The sequence below is a fragment of the Nematolebias whitei genome, chromosome 10 (assembly GCF_014905685.2).
Source record: "Nematolebias whitei isolate Nwh7 chromosome 10, NemWhi1, whole genome shotgun sequence".
NCBI lineage: Eukaryota > Metazoa > Chordata > Actinopteri > Cyprinodontiformes > Rivulidae > Nematolebias > Nematolebias whitei.
In genome coordinates, this window is record NC_056507.1 from 9,895,367 (window position 1) to 9,911,580 (window position 16,214).

General features: G+C 43.2%; 1 protein-coding gene across 1 annotated transcript in view; it reads left to right on the plus strand.

Moving 5' to 3' along the window:
• Positions 1-16,143, plus strand: part of LOC119415957 (sodium channel protein type 4 subunit alpha B) — a 22,771-nt gene extending 6,628 nt beyond the window's left edge. The window contains exons 8-31 of the mRNA XM_037683127.1: positions 108-371; positions 570-633; positions 704-845; positions 1,284-1,493; positions 2,051-2,147; positions 2,232-2,461; positions 2,606-2,677; positions 2,945-3,046; positions 3,819-4,166; positions 4,355-4,502; positions 4,589-4,746; positions 6,446-6,512; positions 6,614-6,768; positions 7,433-7,606; positions 8,294-8,395; positions 9,061-9,342; positions 9,652-9,705; positions 9,831-9,968; positions 10,615-10,719; positions 11,149-11,419; positions 12,364-12,952; positions 13,042-13,186; positions 14,312-14,383; positions 15,782-16,143. Of these exons, the coding sequence (XP_037539055.1) occupies positions 108-371; positions 570-633; positions 704-845; positions 1,284-1,493; positions 2,051-2,147; positions 2,232-2,461; positions 2,606-2,677; positions 2,945-3,046; positions 3,819-4,166; positions 4,355-4,502; positions 4,589-4,746; positions 6,446-6,512; positions 6,614-6,768; positions 7,433-7,606; positions 8,294-8,395; positions 9,061-9,342; positions 9,652-9,705; positions 9,831-9,968; positions 10,615-10,719; positions 11,149-11,419; positions 12,364-12,952; positions 13,042-13,186; positions 14,312-14,383; positions 15,782-15,898 (4,106 nt within the window). The 3' untranslated portion in view covers positions 15,899-16,143. The remainder of the gene's footprint in view (positions 1-107; positions 372-569; positions 634-703; positions 846-1,283; positions 1,494-2,050; positions 2,148-2,231; positions 2,462-2,605; positions 2,678-2,944; positions 3,047-3,818; positions 4,167-4,354; positions 4,503-4,588; positions 4,747-6,445; positions 6,513-6,613; positions 6,769-7,432; positions 7,607-8,293; positions 8,396-9,060; positions 9,343-9,651; positions 9,706-9,830; positions 9,969-10,614; positions 10,720-11,148; positions 11,420-12,363; positions 12,953-13,041; positions 13,187-14,311; positions 14,384-15,781) is intronic.
• Positions 16,144-16,214: the final 71 nt, after the last annotated feature.

Sequence of the window (16,214 nt, forward strand, 5' to 3'; positions counted from 1 at the left end):
ATTACCAGTAGGTGTGTGTTATTGTTTATTACCTGCAGGTGTGTGTTGTTCTTTGTGAAGATGTCAGAAACAGCTGACTGCTCATCGTCTGTTTTCTGCCTCCTCAGACCTGAAGAAGACCACTGAAGCTTTAATCCAATTAGTGAAGAGGCTTGCCGATGTCATCATCCTGGCCGCGTTCTTCCTCAGTATTTTAGCTCTGATTGGGCTTCATTTCTTCATGGGAGTCCTCAGAAATAAATGCCTGTCTTGGTCAACCCATGCTGAAACAGCAGACAACATGACCACTATATCACCTCTGGTCCTGGACAACTTCACGAGCAGCTTCCCTGATGGACACGTCAACTTCTCTGACTACATCCATGATTGGAGTACAGTGATAATATCTGTTTGTTTAAAGGGTTAAACTGTGTCAGTGTGAGGCTTTAGGTGTTTGAATAAGTGTCCAGATGTTCATCCTGTTTGTTTAAAGGGTTAAACTGTGTCAGTGTGAGGTTTGAATGAGTGTCCAGATGTTTTCACATATGATGTTATATCTGTAAAATGAACTGAACGTGTCTCCCTGACAGAAAACTTTTATTACCTGCCTGATTATGTTGATCCTCTGGTGTGTGGGAACTCGTCGGATTCTGTGTATGTAAACAAGACAGCATGTGTTTTCTAAAACAACAACAACAACAATAACAGCACGTGATGTGTTCAGGGCCTGTCCAACGGGAATGATCTGTCTGAAGACCGGAAGAAACCCTAACTATGGATTCACCAACTTTGACTCGTTTGGTTGGTCTCTGCTGGCTCTGATTAGCATCATGATGCAGGACTTCTGGGAAAACCTGCTGAAACTGGTCAGAACCCAACTGGTTTCAATACACAATATGGTTTTAATGTACACACCTGTCTCACCTGCCTGTCTGCCACATCTGCCTCACCTTCCTTTTATTTGTTTGTCTCACCTGTCTGTCATGCATTCTGGTCTCATATGTCTCAGGCATTTTGTCTGTCTCGTTCCTCTTTCTCACCTCTCTCACATGTCTTTCTCACCCATCTGTCTTGTCTGCCTGTCTCAACAGTCTGTTTCAGTTTTGTGTCTCATCTGTCTGTCCCACCTGAATGTCTATCTGTCTCACTTATCTGAACAGTCTGTCTCACTTGTCCTTTTTCCCTTTCTTTCTGTCTCACCCGTCTGTTTGTTCTACCTGTATTTCTATCTGTGTCACTTAACTGAACAGTCTGTCTCACCTGTCCTTCTTACCTGTCTTTCTGTTCCACCTGTCTGTCTTCAGACGATGCAAGGAGCAGGTAAAACCTCTGTGAGCGTCTTTGTCCTGGCCTTCTTCCCCGGATGTTTCCTGGTGCTCAGCCTCATTGTGGCGGTGGTTGCCATGGCGCTGGCAGAGCAGAAAAAGGCGGAGTCTGCTGAGGCCCAACAGCAAGAAGAAGAATACAATCGGATTGTGAAGGTGCTAAAGAAGGGGGAGGAGGTGGAGGAACAGGTGGGTTCACCTGGATTTTTTTTTCATTTACCCTTTATTTATAAAGGGTAGTCTCACTGAGCCACGATAACTCATTTTCAAAAGAGACCTGTTTTGGGGAGCAAATGGGGGTTAGGGGCCTTGCTCATGGGCCCAGGGAGGGCGAATGAGGGTGGGAGCAGGTGTGGGTGCTTCACCTACCATACCCAAATTTTTGATGTTGTCGGTACTGGGGGTTGAACCGACGATCTTCCGATCACAAGCTCACCTTCTCTAGCCTCTGCGCCACCACTCCCCCTGTCTCCTCTCCCACATCCCACCTGGATGGAAGCTAAACGTGTTGCATCTAAAGATGTTTTCCATAACTTGGACCATTTTTAGACAACTTCAATAAGAAAAATGTAAAAAGTTTTAAAGTTATTTTAAGGAGCCTACAAAATATGACTCAGCTGTTTTGGCAGAGTGAGTCAACATAAAATAAGAGGCCTATAGTAAGAAGCTACAGGTATGGTCCTTCTTCTGTTCAGTTTTTTCAGTTTTCTGTATTCTTCTCCATCTGTGTTTTCATTGGGTGGCAGGCCTCTGGGAGGGCGGAGCTTCTGGACGAACAGGAGTCACCGCAAAAGAAAACACTGACCGCACAGAGCCAGGAGGTGGAACACGTCACCATGGAAGGTACGTGTCCATATGAAGACCGCCCCGCCACAGGAACCTTTAGCTTCACACTGGTCAGGTGTCTCACTGAACATTGTGTTTCAGAACATGAGGATGACCTTCGACCCCCTCGCTGTGCCTTTGCTCACAACATCCTGAAAGGTGACTGTTGTGGCTGCTGGCGGCGGCTCAAAGAGAGGCTCCACCCCTTTGTCACGAGCTGGCTCTTTGATCTGGGGATTATCCTTTCCATCATCCTCAACATCATATTCATGGCCACAGAACATTATCCAATGATGGAGGAAACCTACAACCTGCTGTCCAACACAAATCTGGTCAGTGATGAAGATGAGTCCAGATGTTTAGATCGGCTTTCATCACATGGTGATGCCATAATGAGACAGATCTGTCGATAGGCTCACCTGCTCTGGTCATATGTCTGAAGTACAATTTAACCTGACCTCTGACCTCGTTTGTAGGTGTTTCTGGCCATCTTCACATTGGAGCTTCTCCTGAAACTCATGACTCTTGGTGCGTTCGGCTACTTCCAGGTGAGACGGCTGTCAATCGGTTCTTCTCATCGTAAGCATTTCATTGTACTGTTAACCTTGTGTTAAACTTGCATATGACAAATAAACACAACTTGAACTTGAACTTGAGACACGTTCTTTGTAAAGAGCAATAAACAACTGCTGTAACACACTCCCCAGTCAACGACTCATCATGATGCCACCTGTCAATCGTGATATCACCCAAACACTTTAGGACAGGCTTTGTCCGTCACCATGGAAACGTGTTGATTGTTCTGTTGGTTCCAGGACCGTTGGAACATCTTTGACTTCATTGTCGTTGTCCTCGGTCTGTTGGATGTTGGACTGGAAGGAGTGCAGGGGCTGTCCATGCTGCGCTCTCTGCAATTGGTCAGTGAGACGATTACATCATCAACCTCATTGTCATCATAATATCAATAAAGTCACGTCTGTTGCATTTTTTCTGTCCTCACCTGTCAGTACTCACCTACTGTATGTTCACACCTATCCTTCTACCTGTTGACACCTGTCATCCCCTGCCCTCACCTGTCCTTACCGGTCTTCATCTTTCTTAACCTGTTGTCACATTTTTTCAAGTGTTGACACGTCTTTAATTGTTCTTACCTGTCCCCATCAGTCCTTTTTATTCTTTACTGGTTTTCGTCTATACCTGCCTGTTCCTACTTGTTGACATCTGTCCTTTCCTGTACTTATTAATCCCTACCTATACTTGCTTGTTGTTACTGGCCCCACCTGTCCTTACCTGCTCTCAACTGTCCTTAACTGTTGTCACCTGACCACTCCAGTTAACATCTGTCTTTACTTGTCTTTACCTGTCCCCACTTGTCATTTTCTATCTTTACCTGGTCCAACTTGCCCACATTCGTTATTAATTGCTGTCATCTATCCTCACCTGTCAAAACATATCTGTTCTTACTTGTCCTCCTCTGCTGTCACCTGTCTTTACCTGTTTACCTTGTCTTGCCTATCAACACTAGTACCCACCTGTCTTTACCTGTCACCACCAGTCCTGACCTGCTGTCATTGTCCTCATCTGTCCCCACCTGTTCTTATATAACCACCTTTATGCATCAGTCTCTACCTGTCCTTATCTGTCCCCAACTGTGTTCACCTGTCCTTACACATGTCTCTGTTTTTACAGCTGCGAGCCCTGAGGTTGGGTCGGTGGTGGTCCACACTGCGTGCACTGATGAGGATTGCATGGTCCTCAGTGAGTCTTCTTGGTCTGGTTCTGGTTTTTGTGGTCTTCATGTTCGCCGTGGTCAGTATGGAGCTCTTCCAAAGGGACTACCAGGACTTGGTCTGTAGGATCTCGACTGACTGTACACTTCCTCGCTGGCACATGAACGACCATTTCCACGCTGTCTTGCTGGTCTTCAGAGTCCTGTTTGGCGAGTGGATTGAAACCATGTGGGACTGCATGGAGGTGTCAAATCAGACCGTTTGTGTCATCTTCTACATGACGGTTCTGTTCACCGGAAACCTGCTGGTGAGTTCCAAACCCAGAAACCCACACTCACTTTGATTTTAAAGGTTTAGTAAGGTGACCTCAACCAGTCACTTCATCTATTAAACACCAGGACATTTAAAAAGTCTGAACTTTCTGGTCTTTGGATCTGATCTTGGTCCAGGTCTGTCGTGTTCCAAGTCATCATGGAGTTCTGGGTTTCATTCCAGGTCCTGACACTGTTCTTGAATCTGCTGCTGACATCATTCTGTGATGAGAGACTGACAGCCAAAGTAGGAAAAGAAACCATCACAAAGTGGACCAAGACCTGGATTCTGGCGAGATTCAGGACCTTGAAGGGACAAACCAGTTCAGAGAGTGAGTTCTTCTGTTCCCATCTGTTGTCGCTTGTTGTTGCAGGTGACATCGGAACTTCTCTGCTTGTATCTGTCATTGTTTCGCAGCTGAAGAAAACGGCAGGAAGGAACAATTGGCCTTAAGAACCGTCACCTCAGACCAGCAGAACCTTGAAAGTTGCCATGGCAACCAGACCAAGGACTCCTGTGTTGTGTCACCTTGCCCGGCTGATGAGGCCCTGGTTAAAACAGGAGAGCAAAAACAAGTAAATCCAGTTTTACTTGTTTGTTTTTAACAAAATTAAAAACATTTCTGTAACGCAGATCAAAGTCTAGATAAATTCGATAAAGTGGGCGGAGTCATGGTTAAAAGAAAGTCCAACCACTTCCACTTCTTGGGTTTTACTCATCAGAACATGTTGGATAAAAATATCCTCTCTTCATCTTACTTACTCAAAAGAAGCCACATTCGATGACAGGAGAAGATTTTTAACCGGTTTTACTTGCAAGGACAGATTTTCACAACAGATTGCACAGTTGTACAAAAATGTACATGCATTGAGCCCGGTCACGAGAATCTGCCACGTGCAGTGTGCGAGGCTTGTTTTTATATGCTTATCAGCTCACAGACAGACTGGTGTCCTTGGATTGCCAGCTGTGCATGGATGCAGTATAATCAGCTCCTCATTCAGTTCTCTCTGAGAGAGAAAAGAACTCTGCTAACTCAAACACATGGTTCATGGGCAGTTAACATTCTCAGCCACAGTAGTTAAAAACATCCATAAACCTTGACCACATTTTCCTAACAGTAACCATCTGTCCTTTGGTCTGGTTCTGGTTCAGATGTCTTGTGGTTCCCTCAGTTGTGCTGTCATGTTGTTTTTAAAGAGAAGAGGCCTTGACCTTTGACCTGCTCACAGTGGCCTGTACAAGCGGATATGGAGCTCATTCTCTGAGCACTGTACAGTCGGACCTTCAGGGTGAATCTGCTGTGAAGACTGTCAACTGTCTAAAATGTTTTCCACTTGTGAATAGTCGTTATTTTTGTAGAATGATGGACTCTAAATGACCTTTGACCCCTCCCAGATTGACAGGCAGCAACAGCTGCTTCTCTGAGGTCATTGCTGATGTCTTTCCACTTTGGTGTTGTGTTATCACACACCTGTATGCTCCAGAGCAGCAGAACCTCCTGATGAGGATCAGGTAATCAGCAGCTCCTGACTGATCCTGAGATCCTGTGGAAGCAGTGAGGCTGAAACCAGTTTTAACTCACAGCTTTAAGTATTTCCATCCATCCATCCATTTTCTTTACCCGCTTATTCCATTTTGGGTCACGGGGGTCGCTGGTGCCCATGTCCAGCAATCACTGTGCGAGGGGCGGGGTACACCCTGGACGGGTCGCAAGTCCATCGCAGGGCCACATAGAGACAAACGAGACAAACAACCATTCACTCTCTCGCTCACACCTAGGGACAATTTAGAGTTACCAATCAGCCTAACATGCATGTTTTTGGACTGTGGGAGGAAACCGGAGTACCCGGAGAAAACCCACGCATGCACGGAGAGAACATGCAAACTCCACCCAGAAAGACCCCTGGACCGGGGTTTGAACCAAGGACCTGCTCACTGAGAGGCAGCAGCTCTACCAGTTGCGCCACCGCTTTAAGTCTTTGTTTATGTTTAATAAACAATGAAACGGTGAAATCTGTTGTGTGTTTTTGTTCACTTGAGAACTTATCAAATTTTATTATATGGTCAAGATCAAATTTATTTATGTCTTGATATGTAAAACCCAAGAATTAAAAGAGACTGCTCTTTCATTTTGCCATTCAAGTCACTTTAAGGGTGACGAAAAATCAAAACATCAGCAAAAAGACTTAAGAACTCAAGAGTTTTTTTTATATTTAACAGAAACATGTTAGGCTCTTTCTGAGCGTGTGAATCTGTTGAACATGTTTCCTTTAGTGTGAAGACGTCCAGGAGTTTAAAGACCCTGAAACAGGAAGTAAACCTGAGGACTGCTGCTGTGAATGTACGTACACAAACACATTCTGTCCACAATAACATCCCATGTTTCTGAGACACGATCAGAACAGCGTGAGTTGATCGGGAATCCATTGCTCTGTGTTTCAGGTTGTTATCGCTGCTGTGCAATCCAGGATTTAGACACGTCCCAGGGTGCAGGGAGGGTCTGGTTTAAGTTCAGGACGGCTTGTCTCCTCATCGTTCAACACAGATTCTTCGAGGCATTCATTATCTTGGTCATCCTGCTGAGCATCGCCGCCTTGGTAGATACAAACATGTAAACGACAATAAACATCAGCTCAAGTGTACATACTGGACCTTCAGAACCAGTGTACAGTGTTGGGCGTTTCCCTACTGATTCAAACAAGTCCTCACCTTCTGCACAGTTAACAGAGTGGTAACTGTAACTAGGAACCAACCGTTCATACGGTCCTCCTGATCCAGAACCCCTGATCCAGAACCCCTGACACAGTCCTTGTTTTTTAATATATTTTGCTTCAAAGCAGCCAGACTTTCCTGTAATCTTTCAAAGTTGTCTGGATCAACAGTTCTTCTGCCTTTCTGAAGGTCTTTGAAAGTTTTGTTTAAACTTTGGCTGCGTTTTTGTTCAGTTTCGGTCTTTACACCTGAACATATTCAGAGGGATGTTTTTAACTTTGACCTCTGACCTCATTCAGCAGCCAAGGTTTGCTTATTTCTGTGGTTTAAAATAGGAATCTGTGTAAAAGTTTATAAGAACTTTAAAAAGTAAAAATAGGAAATTTATTTTACATTTATTATTAACAAAAAATACATAAATGTTGTTGTATTGAACATATGTTTGTTTGTAAGCACAGAGGTCTGTCTTCACAGAGCCGATTTCGTTCATGAATGGATAATCTGGTGTTTGTACACTGTCGGTGAAACCATGACTGTGTTTGTGGACAGATGTTCGAGAGCATCAACCCTCAGCATCGTCCAATCCTGCAGATGGTCTTGGACATAGCAGACCAGGTGTTCACCTACATATTTCTGATGGAGATGCTTCTCAAATGGATCGCCCTCGGGTTCAAAAAGTACTTCAGGAGCTTCTGGTGTTGGCTCGACTTCATCGTCTTAGACGTAAGAACGTGATCGATACAGATTCGTGGTAACCGAATGATAACTAACAGAAACCGACGCATTAAGATTGATATGTGCGCAGAAGAAAACTATATATATTAAATCTAACTCAACCCTGTGCTGTATTCTAACTAACCGTAACTGTAATTTTGTTCGACACAGAACCTGTAGAATACTGAGATCAGTTTTTACCCATTTACTATTATTTTTATCTTATTTTAGTTTTTTTTCCTTACCTATTTGGTCATTTAACACCAGGAGCTTTATATTGGTATAAAAACCACAGCTGAAGGAACAGCACAATGGTTTAGTTGTGCTCACCTAATCTGCTCCAGAGGACTTTTGGATCTCTTGGTTTGGTACCAGCAGCCTGTGAGAAAGTTCATTTCTTTAGCTTGATCTATTAGGAAGAAATACCACAGAAAACAAAGTTAGACAGAAAATGGTATTTTAGCCCCAGCCAATCCAGACCAACCCAGACAAACCCAAGCCAATTCAGACCAACATAAACCAACACAGACCAAAGAAACACGGGTGGTCAACAAACCACAGAAGAAGACATTGGTGGCAGATGTTGTGATCACCAGGCGTCAACACATCAGCAGCCTCCTTGCTGCTCTTCATAGATCTGCTGCTTCCAGCTTACCTGTAGAACAATGTCATCAGCAGGTGTGTTTTACCTTCCAGGTGGCTCTGTTCTGTCTGATTTTCAACTCGCTGGGCTACTCAACGGAACCGCTAAGGGCCGTAAGGACCTTGAGGGCCCTGTCTCGCTTTAAAGGCATGAAGGTAAGACAGGCACTTTGAATTCTAAAGACACAAAGAGGTGAGACAGATGAAACTGACAGGTGAAAAAAAAAAACCCACAGAAGCAGGTGATACAAAAAAGTGAGACAGACACACAAACTGCTGGGACAATCATAGACAAATGAGATACATGAGAAAGGTGAGCCTGACCGATGAGACAGTCAGATGAGACTAGGAGTTGAGACTGACAGGTGAGACAGACACACAGACTGGTGAGACAGACAGGTGAGATAGACAGATGAGACTAGAAGTTGAGACAGACAGGTGAGACAGACACACAAACAAGACAAACAGGTGACTGTGAAAGGTGAGATAGACAGGTGAGACTTATAGACAAATAGGTGAGACTGAAAGGTGAGACAGACAGGCAGTTGTCTATTTCTTTAAAGTCCTATTCCCCATGTATTTAACTGTATAAAGTTAAGCCCCACCCACACCATTTCTTTTTCTCAGGGATTTTTACCACTTTTTATATGTGTTGGTGTTTTGTGTTATGCTAGTCCTTGTTTGTTTATTGCATGCTGTGTTGTGATATTTGTTTTTGTGTTGTTTGTAGTGTAGACCTTTAGGAATTTTATAGATACCCAGATGCTCCTGCTGTGTCTTCATGAAACACCTGTCTCACCTCCACCTATCTTTCTGTGCAGATGGTGCTGCGATGGATGGCGGCGAGTGTCCCCTCTATGTGCAGCACGTTGCTGGTTATTCTGTTTGTCTGGCTGATATTCAGCATCCTGGGGGTGAACTTGTTTGCAGGAAAGTTTGCACACTGCTTCAATACGACGAGTGGAACATTTGCTCCGGAGTTTCTGGTGGAAAACAAGTCCATGTGTCTTTCCCTTTCTTTAAATTCTACTGAGGTCCACTGGAAGAACATTAAGTTTAACTTTGACAACGTGGGGATGGGTCTCCTTTCTCTGCTGATCATGGTCAGTGTTAGATTTACACCATAAAATCATGAAACATTCATCAATTTCATTAAACTTAGTCACCAAATAAAACAGGATGTCATCAGCATAATGTTTGACAGGAAAACGTTTACTGTGTGGTGCTGAAATGCTGCTACCAAGTAAGCAGTTTAACTGCTGATGCTCACTTGAACATTATGATTTATCCTGACTGAAATTATATTTATTCTTGACATCAAACCAACATTTTAAATGTTCTGAAATAATCCTGCAGTAACTTACAATTAATGGAATTACATAGTTTTCTAATAAAGTTCTGCATTGATTCAGGCAACATCAACAGGCTGGCCGGACATAATGTACTCAGCTGTGGACTCCAGAGAGGTCAGTACATTTTCTGGTACTGGCACTGCTACTGATGTTACCAGTCCCATTATTGCTAGTGGTGCTGGTACTGACACTGATACCAGTACCCGTTCTGGCTTGCGTATGTGTATGTGTGTCTGCAGGTGGAGTTACAGCCAGTGTATGAGTCCAATCAGTACATGTACCTATACTTCGTCTTTTTCATCATCTTCGGCTGCTTCTTCACCTCCATCCTGTTCATTAAAGCCTTCATTGATGCACTCCACCAATATAGACACAAGATAAGATCACTTTGGTTACTATGGTTATCAAGACATCAATGTAATTCCTACAATTGCCATGGGAGCAGAGTTGTTCAGATAGTTACCAGGACAGAGTATTGTTCCCATAGTTACCACGAGGCAGAACAGTTGCTATGACAGCAGCATAGTTGTAATGATAGGACACAAATTCCTATAGTTAACATTGGGCAGAGTGGTTCCAGTAGTTACTACAGCAGAGTAGTTTCTATAGATGAGAGCAGAGGTTTATATAGTTACCATGAGTGTGAAGTAGTTCCTATAGTTACCACAAGAGCAGAGTAGTTCATATTGTTACCATGGGGCAGAGTAGTTTATATAGTTACAATGGGACAGAGTAGTTCCTATAGTTATCACAGGGCAGAGTAGTTCGTATAGATAACACAGGGCAGAGTAGTTCCTATAGTTACCATGGGGTACAGTAGTTCCTATAGTTACCATGGAGCAGAGTTGTTCCTATAGTTACCATGGGGTAGAGTTGTTCTTAAAGGTATCGTGTGGCAGAGTGGTTCCTATAGTTACCATGGTCATGAAATCCCAGCAGATCTGAAGCAGAGATTCTCCATGCTCATGTTGTTTTTGTATCTCTCAGTTAATTCTTCTACACTGTTTTTTTATTTGTCTTTACGTTGGAGCAAAACATGTTTTCATGACGAATGATCAGTTGAAATTCCACGGAACTGTGAGGAAAATGTTCTCCAAGACACCTGAGAAAGCTGTTCCACGACCACAGGTGAGTTCAAGCTTGATGGCTCAGTTCAGGTGTGTGTTTGGGTCAGAGGCCAGGTTGACACTCAGATGATTTTCCTTTGACCTTTAACCTCTAGCATTCAAATGTTTTCCCTGTGAACTTTGACCCTTCAAACCAACACTCTGTTTAAACAACTCAGTCCAGAAACTCTCTGCCAGCTGCTCTACAACACACCTCTTCCTTTCAGACCATCTCACTCCATCAGATTTGTGTCTGTTCTGGGCTCTGTGGGACCAACCAGATCCCATAATTGACTCGTTCCATCATGTCCAAACTACTGTCGGATAGTTATAATTTGTCAGAGTTCTAGTTTCATATTGGTACCAGACTTCCCTCTCTGGTTTCTGGTCTCAAGTCAGTGAAAACTACTGACCATCTGATTTGGAAACGCTGTCTTCTTTCTATCACCAGAACCAGTGCCAGGCCAGGCTCTTTGACTTGGTGACTTCCCCGATCTTTGAGATTGTGGTGATGGTGTTGATCTGCGTATATGTGGTGGTTATGATGGTGGAGACTGACGACCAGTCCATGAAGATAGAAATGGTTATGGTCTGGATTTTCTTCGTCATCATCATCCTCTTCTACATTGAATTCATCCTGAAGATTGTTGCTCTCCGACAACACTACTTCAGCTTCGGCTTGAACATCATGGACTTTGTGATTCTCATCTTGGTGACCTTAGGTGAGTCTTCAGTAGATGGTATCATCTCAAGACATTATCTCCTATCTGCAGAGGAGTTTTTTTTAATTAAAGTCAGTAGTTGTTTGTCTGACGTTGCTGCGAAAACGGGTAATTGGAAATGCCCTCCATTCGTATGTCTGTCCACTCATGTTTTGAGCTCGATAACTTGAAAAATAAGCGAGGTACCGACTTCCTTATTGGTGTTTGATTGTATCTAAGGAAGTTTCCTTTCAAAAATTAGGTTGCCATGTCAAAATTTAATGACTCAGTGAAGGCAGTATTCCACTGGGTGACGACTGTTGGATACTATTGGAGAGCTGTAAAAAAATAAGCACATTTTCTGTTGCAGTCACACTAAATTCTGAGTGTTTGTGACTAAGCAGCCAGTGAACCATGCAATGTGTTTTGAGTAGCCAGTTTTTATAAATCACAGCTTATTTTTGTGTGCACGTCTTGCTAAACTCTGTTCTAGGCCATGCCCTCCTACGCCTGCTTTGGCTCGTTTTGTATCCAACTTGGCATTTTATCCCCCCCTCTTTTATGACAAATCTGTTGGAATACACTTTAGAAACAAAGATAGACAGATTTGGGCCAGTTGTTCAAAAGTCATTATTTATCACTGAAGTGGATTTTAGACTTGGATTTTCTTTCTGAAGCTTTAACAGTTTTTTGTCACAGGAGAGCTTCCATACAGCTTGAGCGCTCTCGAGACAAGTTGGTTACTGCAAAATGCAGAAAACTTGACTCACATTTGAACATGTTCTAATTTCAAGCCTCTGCGACTCATGCCAGGAAATAAAATTTCCCTCAAACATTTCAAGACATTTAGAGACTCTTTTGTAAAGCCTGTTTGCTGACTAGTTGTCAGCAGTCATGGGGGTGGGGGTTACAAATCACATTTTACCAGAAAGGAAAGTGGTAGAAACTTTGTCGGTTTGTTTCAGGTATCATCATCGACGACCTGTTATCCAAGTATTTCATCAGTCCAGGTTTCCTCCCCGTCCTCCGACTGGCTCGTATCTGTAGAATCCTCCCGTTGTGTCACTGGGCCAGAGGGATACAGAAGCTGCTAGTGAGCTTCTTGATGTCACTTCCTGCTCTCCTCAACATAGGCCTGCTCTTCTTCCTCGTTACGTACACCTATGCTTACGTTGGCATGCACATCTTTGGTTACATGAAGAAGGAGGCGATGATTGATGACATGTTTAACTTTGAGACGTTCGGGAACAGCATGATCAGCATGATTCTCGTCAGCACTTCCTCTGGATGGGACGGTTTGCTGAGTCCCATCATGAACACGCCTCCAGACTGCGACCTGGACACGGACTGCGGCAGCCCAATGGCGGGCATTGCCTTCTTTACCTCCTACATCCTCCTGTATTTGATGCTGGTCGTCCACCTCTTCATCGCTGTCGTCCTGGAGAGCTTCAGCAGCAGGGAACCAGAAGAGCTGCTCAGTGACGAGCACCTGCAGATGTTTTATAACGCCTGGAGGAAGTTTGATCTGGATGCCTCGCGGGTCATACAGTACAGGTGATGGGTCAATCCTGAGGACAAGCTTCACCTCCAGGGAGTTTCTCCAGCCTCTGGTGGACTCTAATACACTTCTTTATGTTTTACAGCCAGCTGTCAGATTTCTGTGATGAACTCCAGGATCCTCTGAAGATCCCCAAACCGAACACCATCAGACTGGTCCACATGGATCTGCCTCTGCTTCCTGGAGACCAGATCTGCTGCGTGGATGTGCTAAAAGCACTCACCACACAGGTGACATCACCTCATCATTTGCTGGTATTGTTATTATTATGTTAATGCTGAGTCAGCAGTCACACTGTGCGTCTTTATGCTTTTTTGAATCACAACAACTTCTGCTATTTGATTAATTTAAGCATCAAAATGTTCAGCTCATTCAGGAAATGGGATCTATGACTTTTGGATATTTACAGTATTTAACTTTATTTACAAATACTTTCTTCACGCTGGGACCTCATCAATTCCTTCAAAACGTACTTACACAGCTTGCTCTATTTTTGTTTCTTTTGCTACTTTTAGTTTTTAGATAGCTTTAAGCTATGTTTAGGTCTTAGCTAGTATTTTGGTACTTTTGGCTAGCATTTAGTTATTTTTAGCTTTGCGATAGCCTTTTGCTACTTTTAGCTTTTAGCATGCATTTCCCCACTTTTAGTTAGGATTTATTTTTATATTTTTAGCTAGTATTTTGTCACTTTTAGTTATTTTTTTTTTATTTTTTTATTTTTACATTGAATCAGTATAGCAGCACGGTGGCGCAACTGGTAGAGCTGCTGCCTCTCAGCGAGCAGGTCCCTGGTTCAAACCCCGGTCCAGGGGCCTTTCTGGGTGGAGTTTGCATGTTCTCTCCGTGCATGCGTGGGTTTTCTCCGGGTACTCCGGTTTCCTCCCACAGTCCAAAAACATGCATGTTAGGCTGATTGGTAACTCTAAATTGTCCCTAGGTGTGAATGAGAGAGTGAATGGTTGTTTGTCTCGTTTGTCTCTATGTGGCCCTGTGATGGACTTGCGACCCGTCCAGGGTGTACCCCGCCCCTCGCACAGTGATTGCTGGACATGGGCACCAGCGACCCCCGTGACCCAAAATGGAATAAGCGGGTAAAGAAAATGGATGGATGGATGAATCAGTATATTACTCCTTTTACCTTTAGGTTGCTATGTTTAGCATTTTACCCCTTCAGGTTTTTAGTTACATTTTTCTCCTTTTAGCTATAATTCTGATTATTTTAGCTTCAACAACTCTGTTTCAGCTTATTTAGCAACTTTCTTCAGTCATTCAGCTCTCAACAAATCTTCTGCATTTTAACACAAAATGCAGTTTCTCATGTTATTTATTTATTTGATTAATTTGTTTTTGTGCAGGTGTTTGGTGAATCAGGACAGATGGACACTCTCAAAGCCAGATTGGAGGAAAAGTTCAGCATCCACAAAACTGTAAAGTTCCTATTCTATTCTATTCTACTCTATTCTATTCTATTCCATTTGATTTATCAACTCTTTCAGATTCAAAATCAGATTTAGATTCATATATTTCTTTTTAATTTTTATTAAAATTATATAGATGTTGTACATTTTGTTGTCATTCTATTTGGTCTTCTTTTGATTTTATACAGATTTAATTAAAGTAAAAACTGTTCAAATGAAAGGACTCAATTCAATTCCATTCAAAAATACTTTATTAATCCCAAAGGGAAATTATTTGTTGTTGTAACTCGTTATCCTCATTTAATTCAGAGATGTTATAGACACTGATGGCTGTAGGCAGGAAGGATCTCTTGTAAAGGTCCATCCTACAGTGGATCCTAAGAAACTGGCTGCAGATGCCGTCCGATCAGTCCACCCAGACTCAGCTGGCCTCTCGGTTCCCCCGGGCTGTAGGACCGCCCCAATGCTGGGTAGACCTCCTCCCAGAGCGATGGCCACTCCTCCCAGCAGTCTGCCGAGCTCCTCGTTGCTGCGGACAGCCAGCTGTATGTGCTGAGGGACGATCCTGTCCTTCTGCTGTCATGAGCCATGTTTCTTGCTAGTTCCAGGATCTCAGTGGTCAGGCACTCGAGCACAGCTGGCAGGTAGATGAGAATGCGTCCACAGAACATCCTTTCAACTCATTTGAGATTTGGAGCCGTAGCTGAGATATTATTTGAGCTTTTGAGATGTTAATCAGCTGCTGCTGGTTGTAGAAAATAGCCTTGTTGCCATGGTTACGCATCATAACAAATGTACAAAACTAAAAAAGTTTCAGTAAAAATCCTTCCAGCTGCACAGCATCTGATACCAGAGGAAACAATCATCCAAAAAAATGTGATTTACATCCAGAAAAAGAGGAATTAAAGTTTCCAAAAGCAAAATCTCAGAATGAAAGTAACAGAGCTGCTCCAACATGCAGCCACCTTGAGTGGCGCAATTCTAGAACAAGACTCCACATAAAGAAATTAAATCAACCCACTTCCTTTCAAGCCAGATATAAAATAAGATCATCTTTTGTTGAGAACTGATGTTTTGGTCAAATCTTGAAAACACCATTATGCTCAGTCTCACAAAAGAGTTTCATTAAAATCAATGTAGTGGTTCACAAGATGTTTTGCCAACAGACTGACGGGGTTGACTCTAATAATTATGGACAACCCGCCCCCAAAAATATCTCATATGTTGGGGATGACTCCCAGCTATTAACGCAAAAAATTCCAAAAACGTTTGTGTCAAACGTTTTTCCAGGGGAAATTTTTAAATACAAGTACCTGTACACATTTCTTTGTACAGGTGCGCTAATCAAAGTTACAAGTTCACAAGTTTTGCAACATGTCTACCTTCACAGCTGCCTTCTGTGTACAGCAGGTGTCCCAGGAACCAATCAGCAGCACCCTGAAGAGGAAACAAGAAGAGGTGGCAGCTGGTGTGATCCAGCGGGCATTCAGGAGACACCACCTGCACCACCTGGACAAAGTCTAGGACAGCAGAGCAGTCTGTGGGTGGAGCCACAGTTCATTACAGTGATCACCTGACCTTCTGGGTGATGATGGCTCCACCTCTCGTTGATCCATCCCATATGATTTTCAACAGCTCTACTGTTTTATCTTAGAGCTTCTTTCTAAAATCCTTACTGTTCTCTGTTTATCTAACCCATACTAAATTTTAATGTTGTAACCATCAGAATTATATTCTAACAGCGCTCACCCTGAGTCAGTCTGTCTTTAACGAACAGATTCAATCGGAGCTAACCCAAATGCTAACATATCTCACTGCGTTATGACTGTTGGCGAGTTCG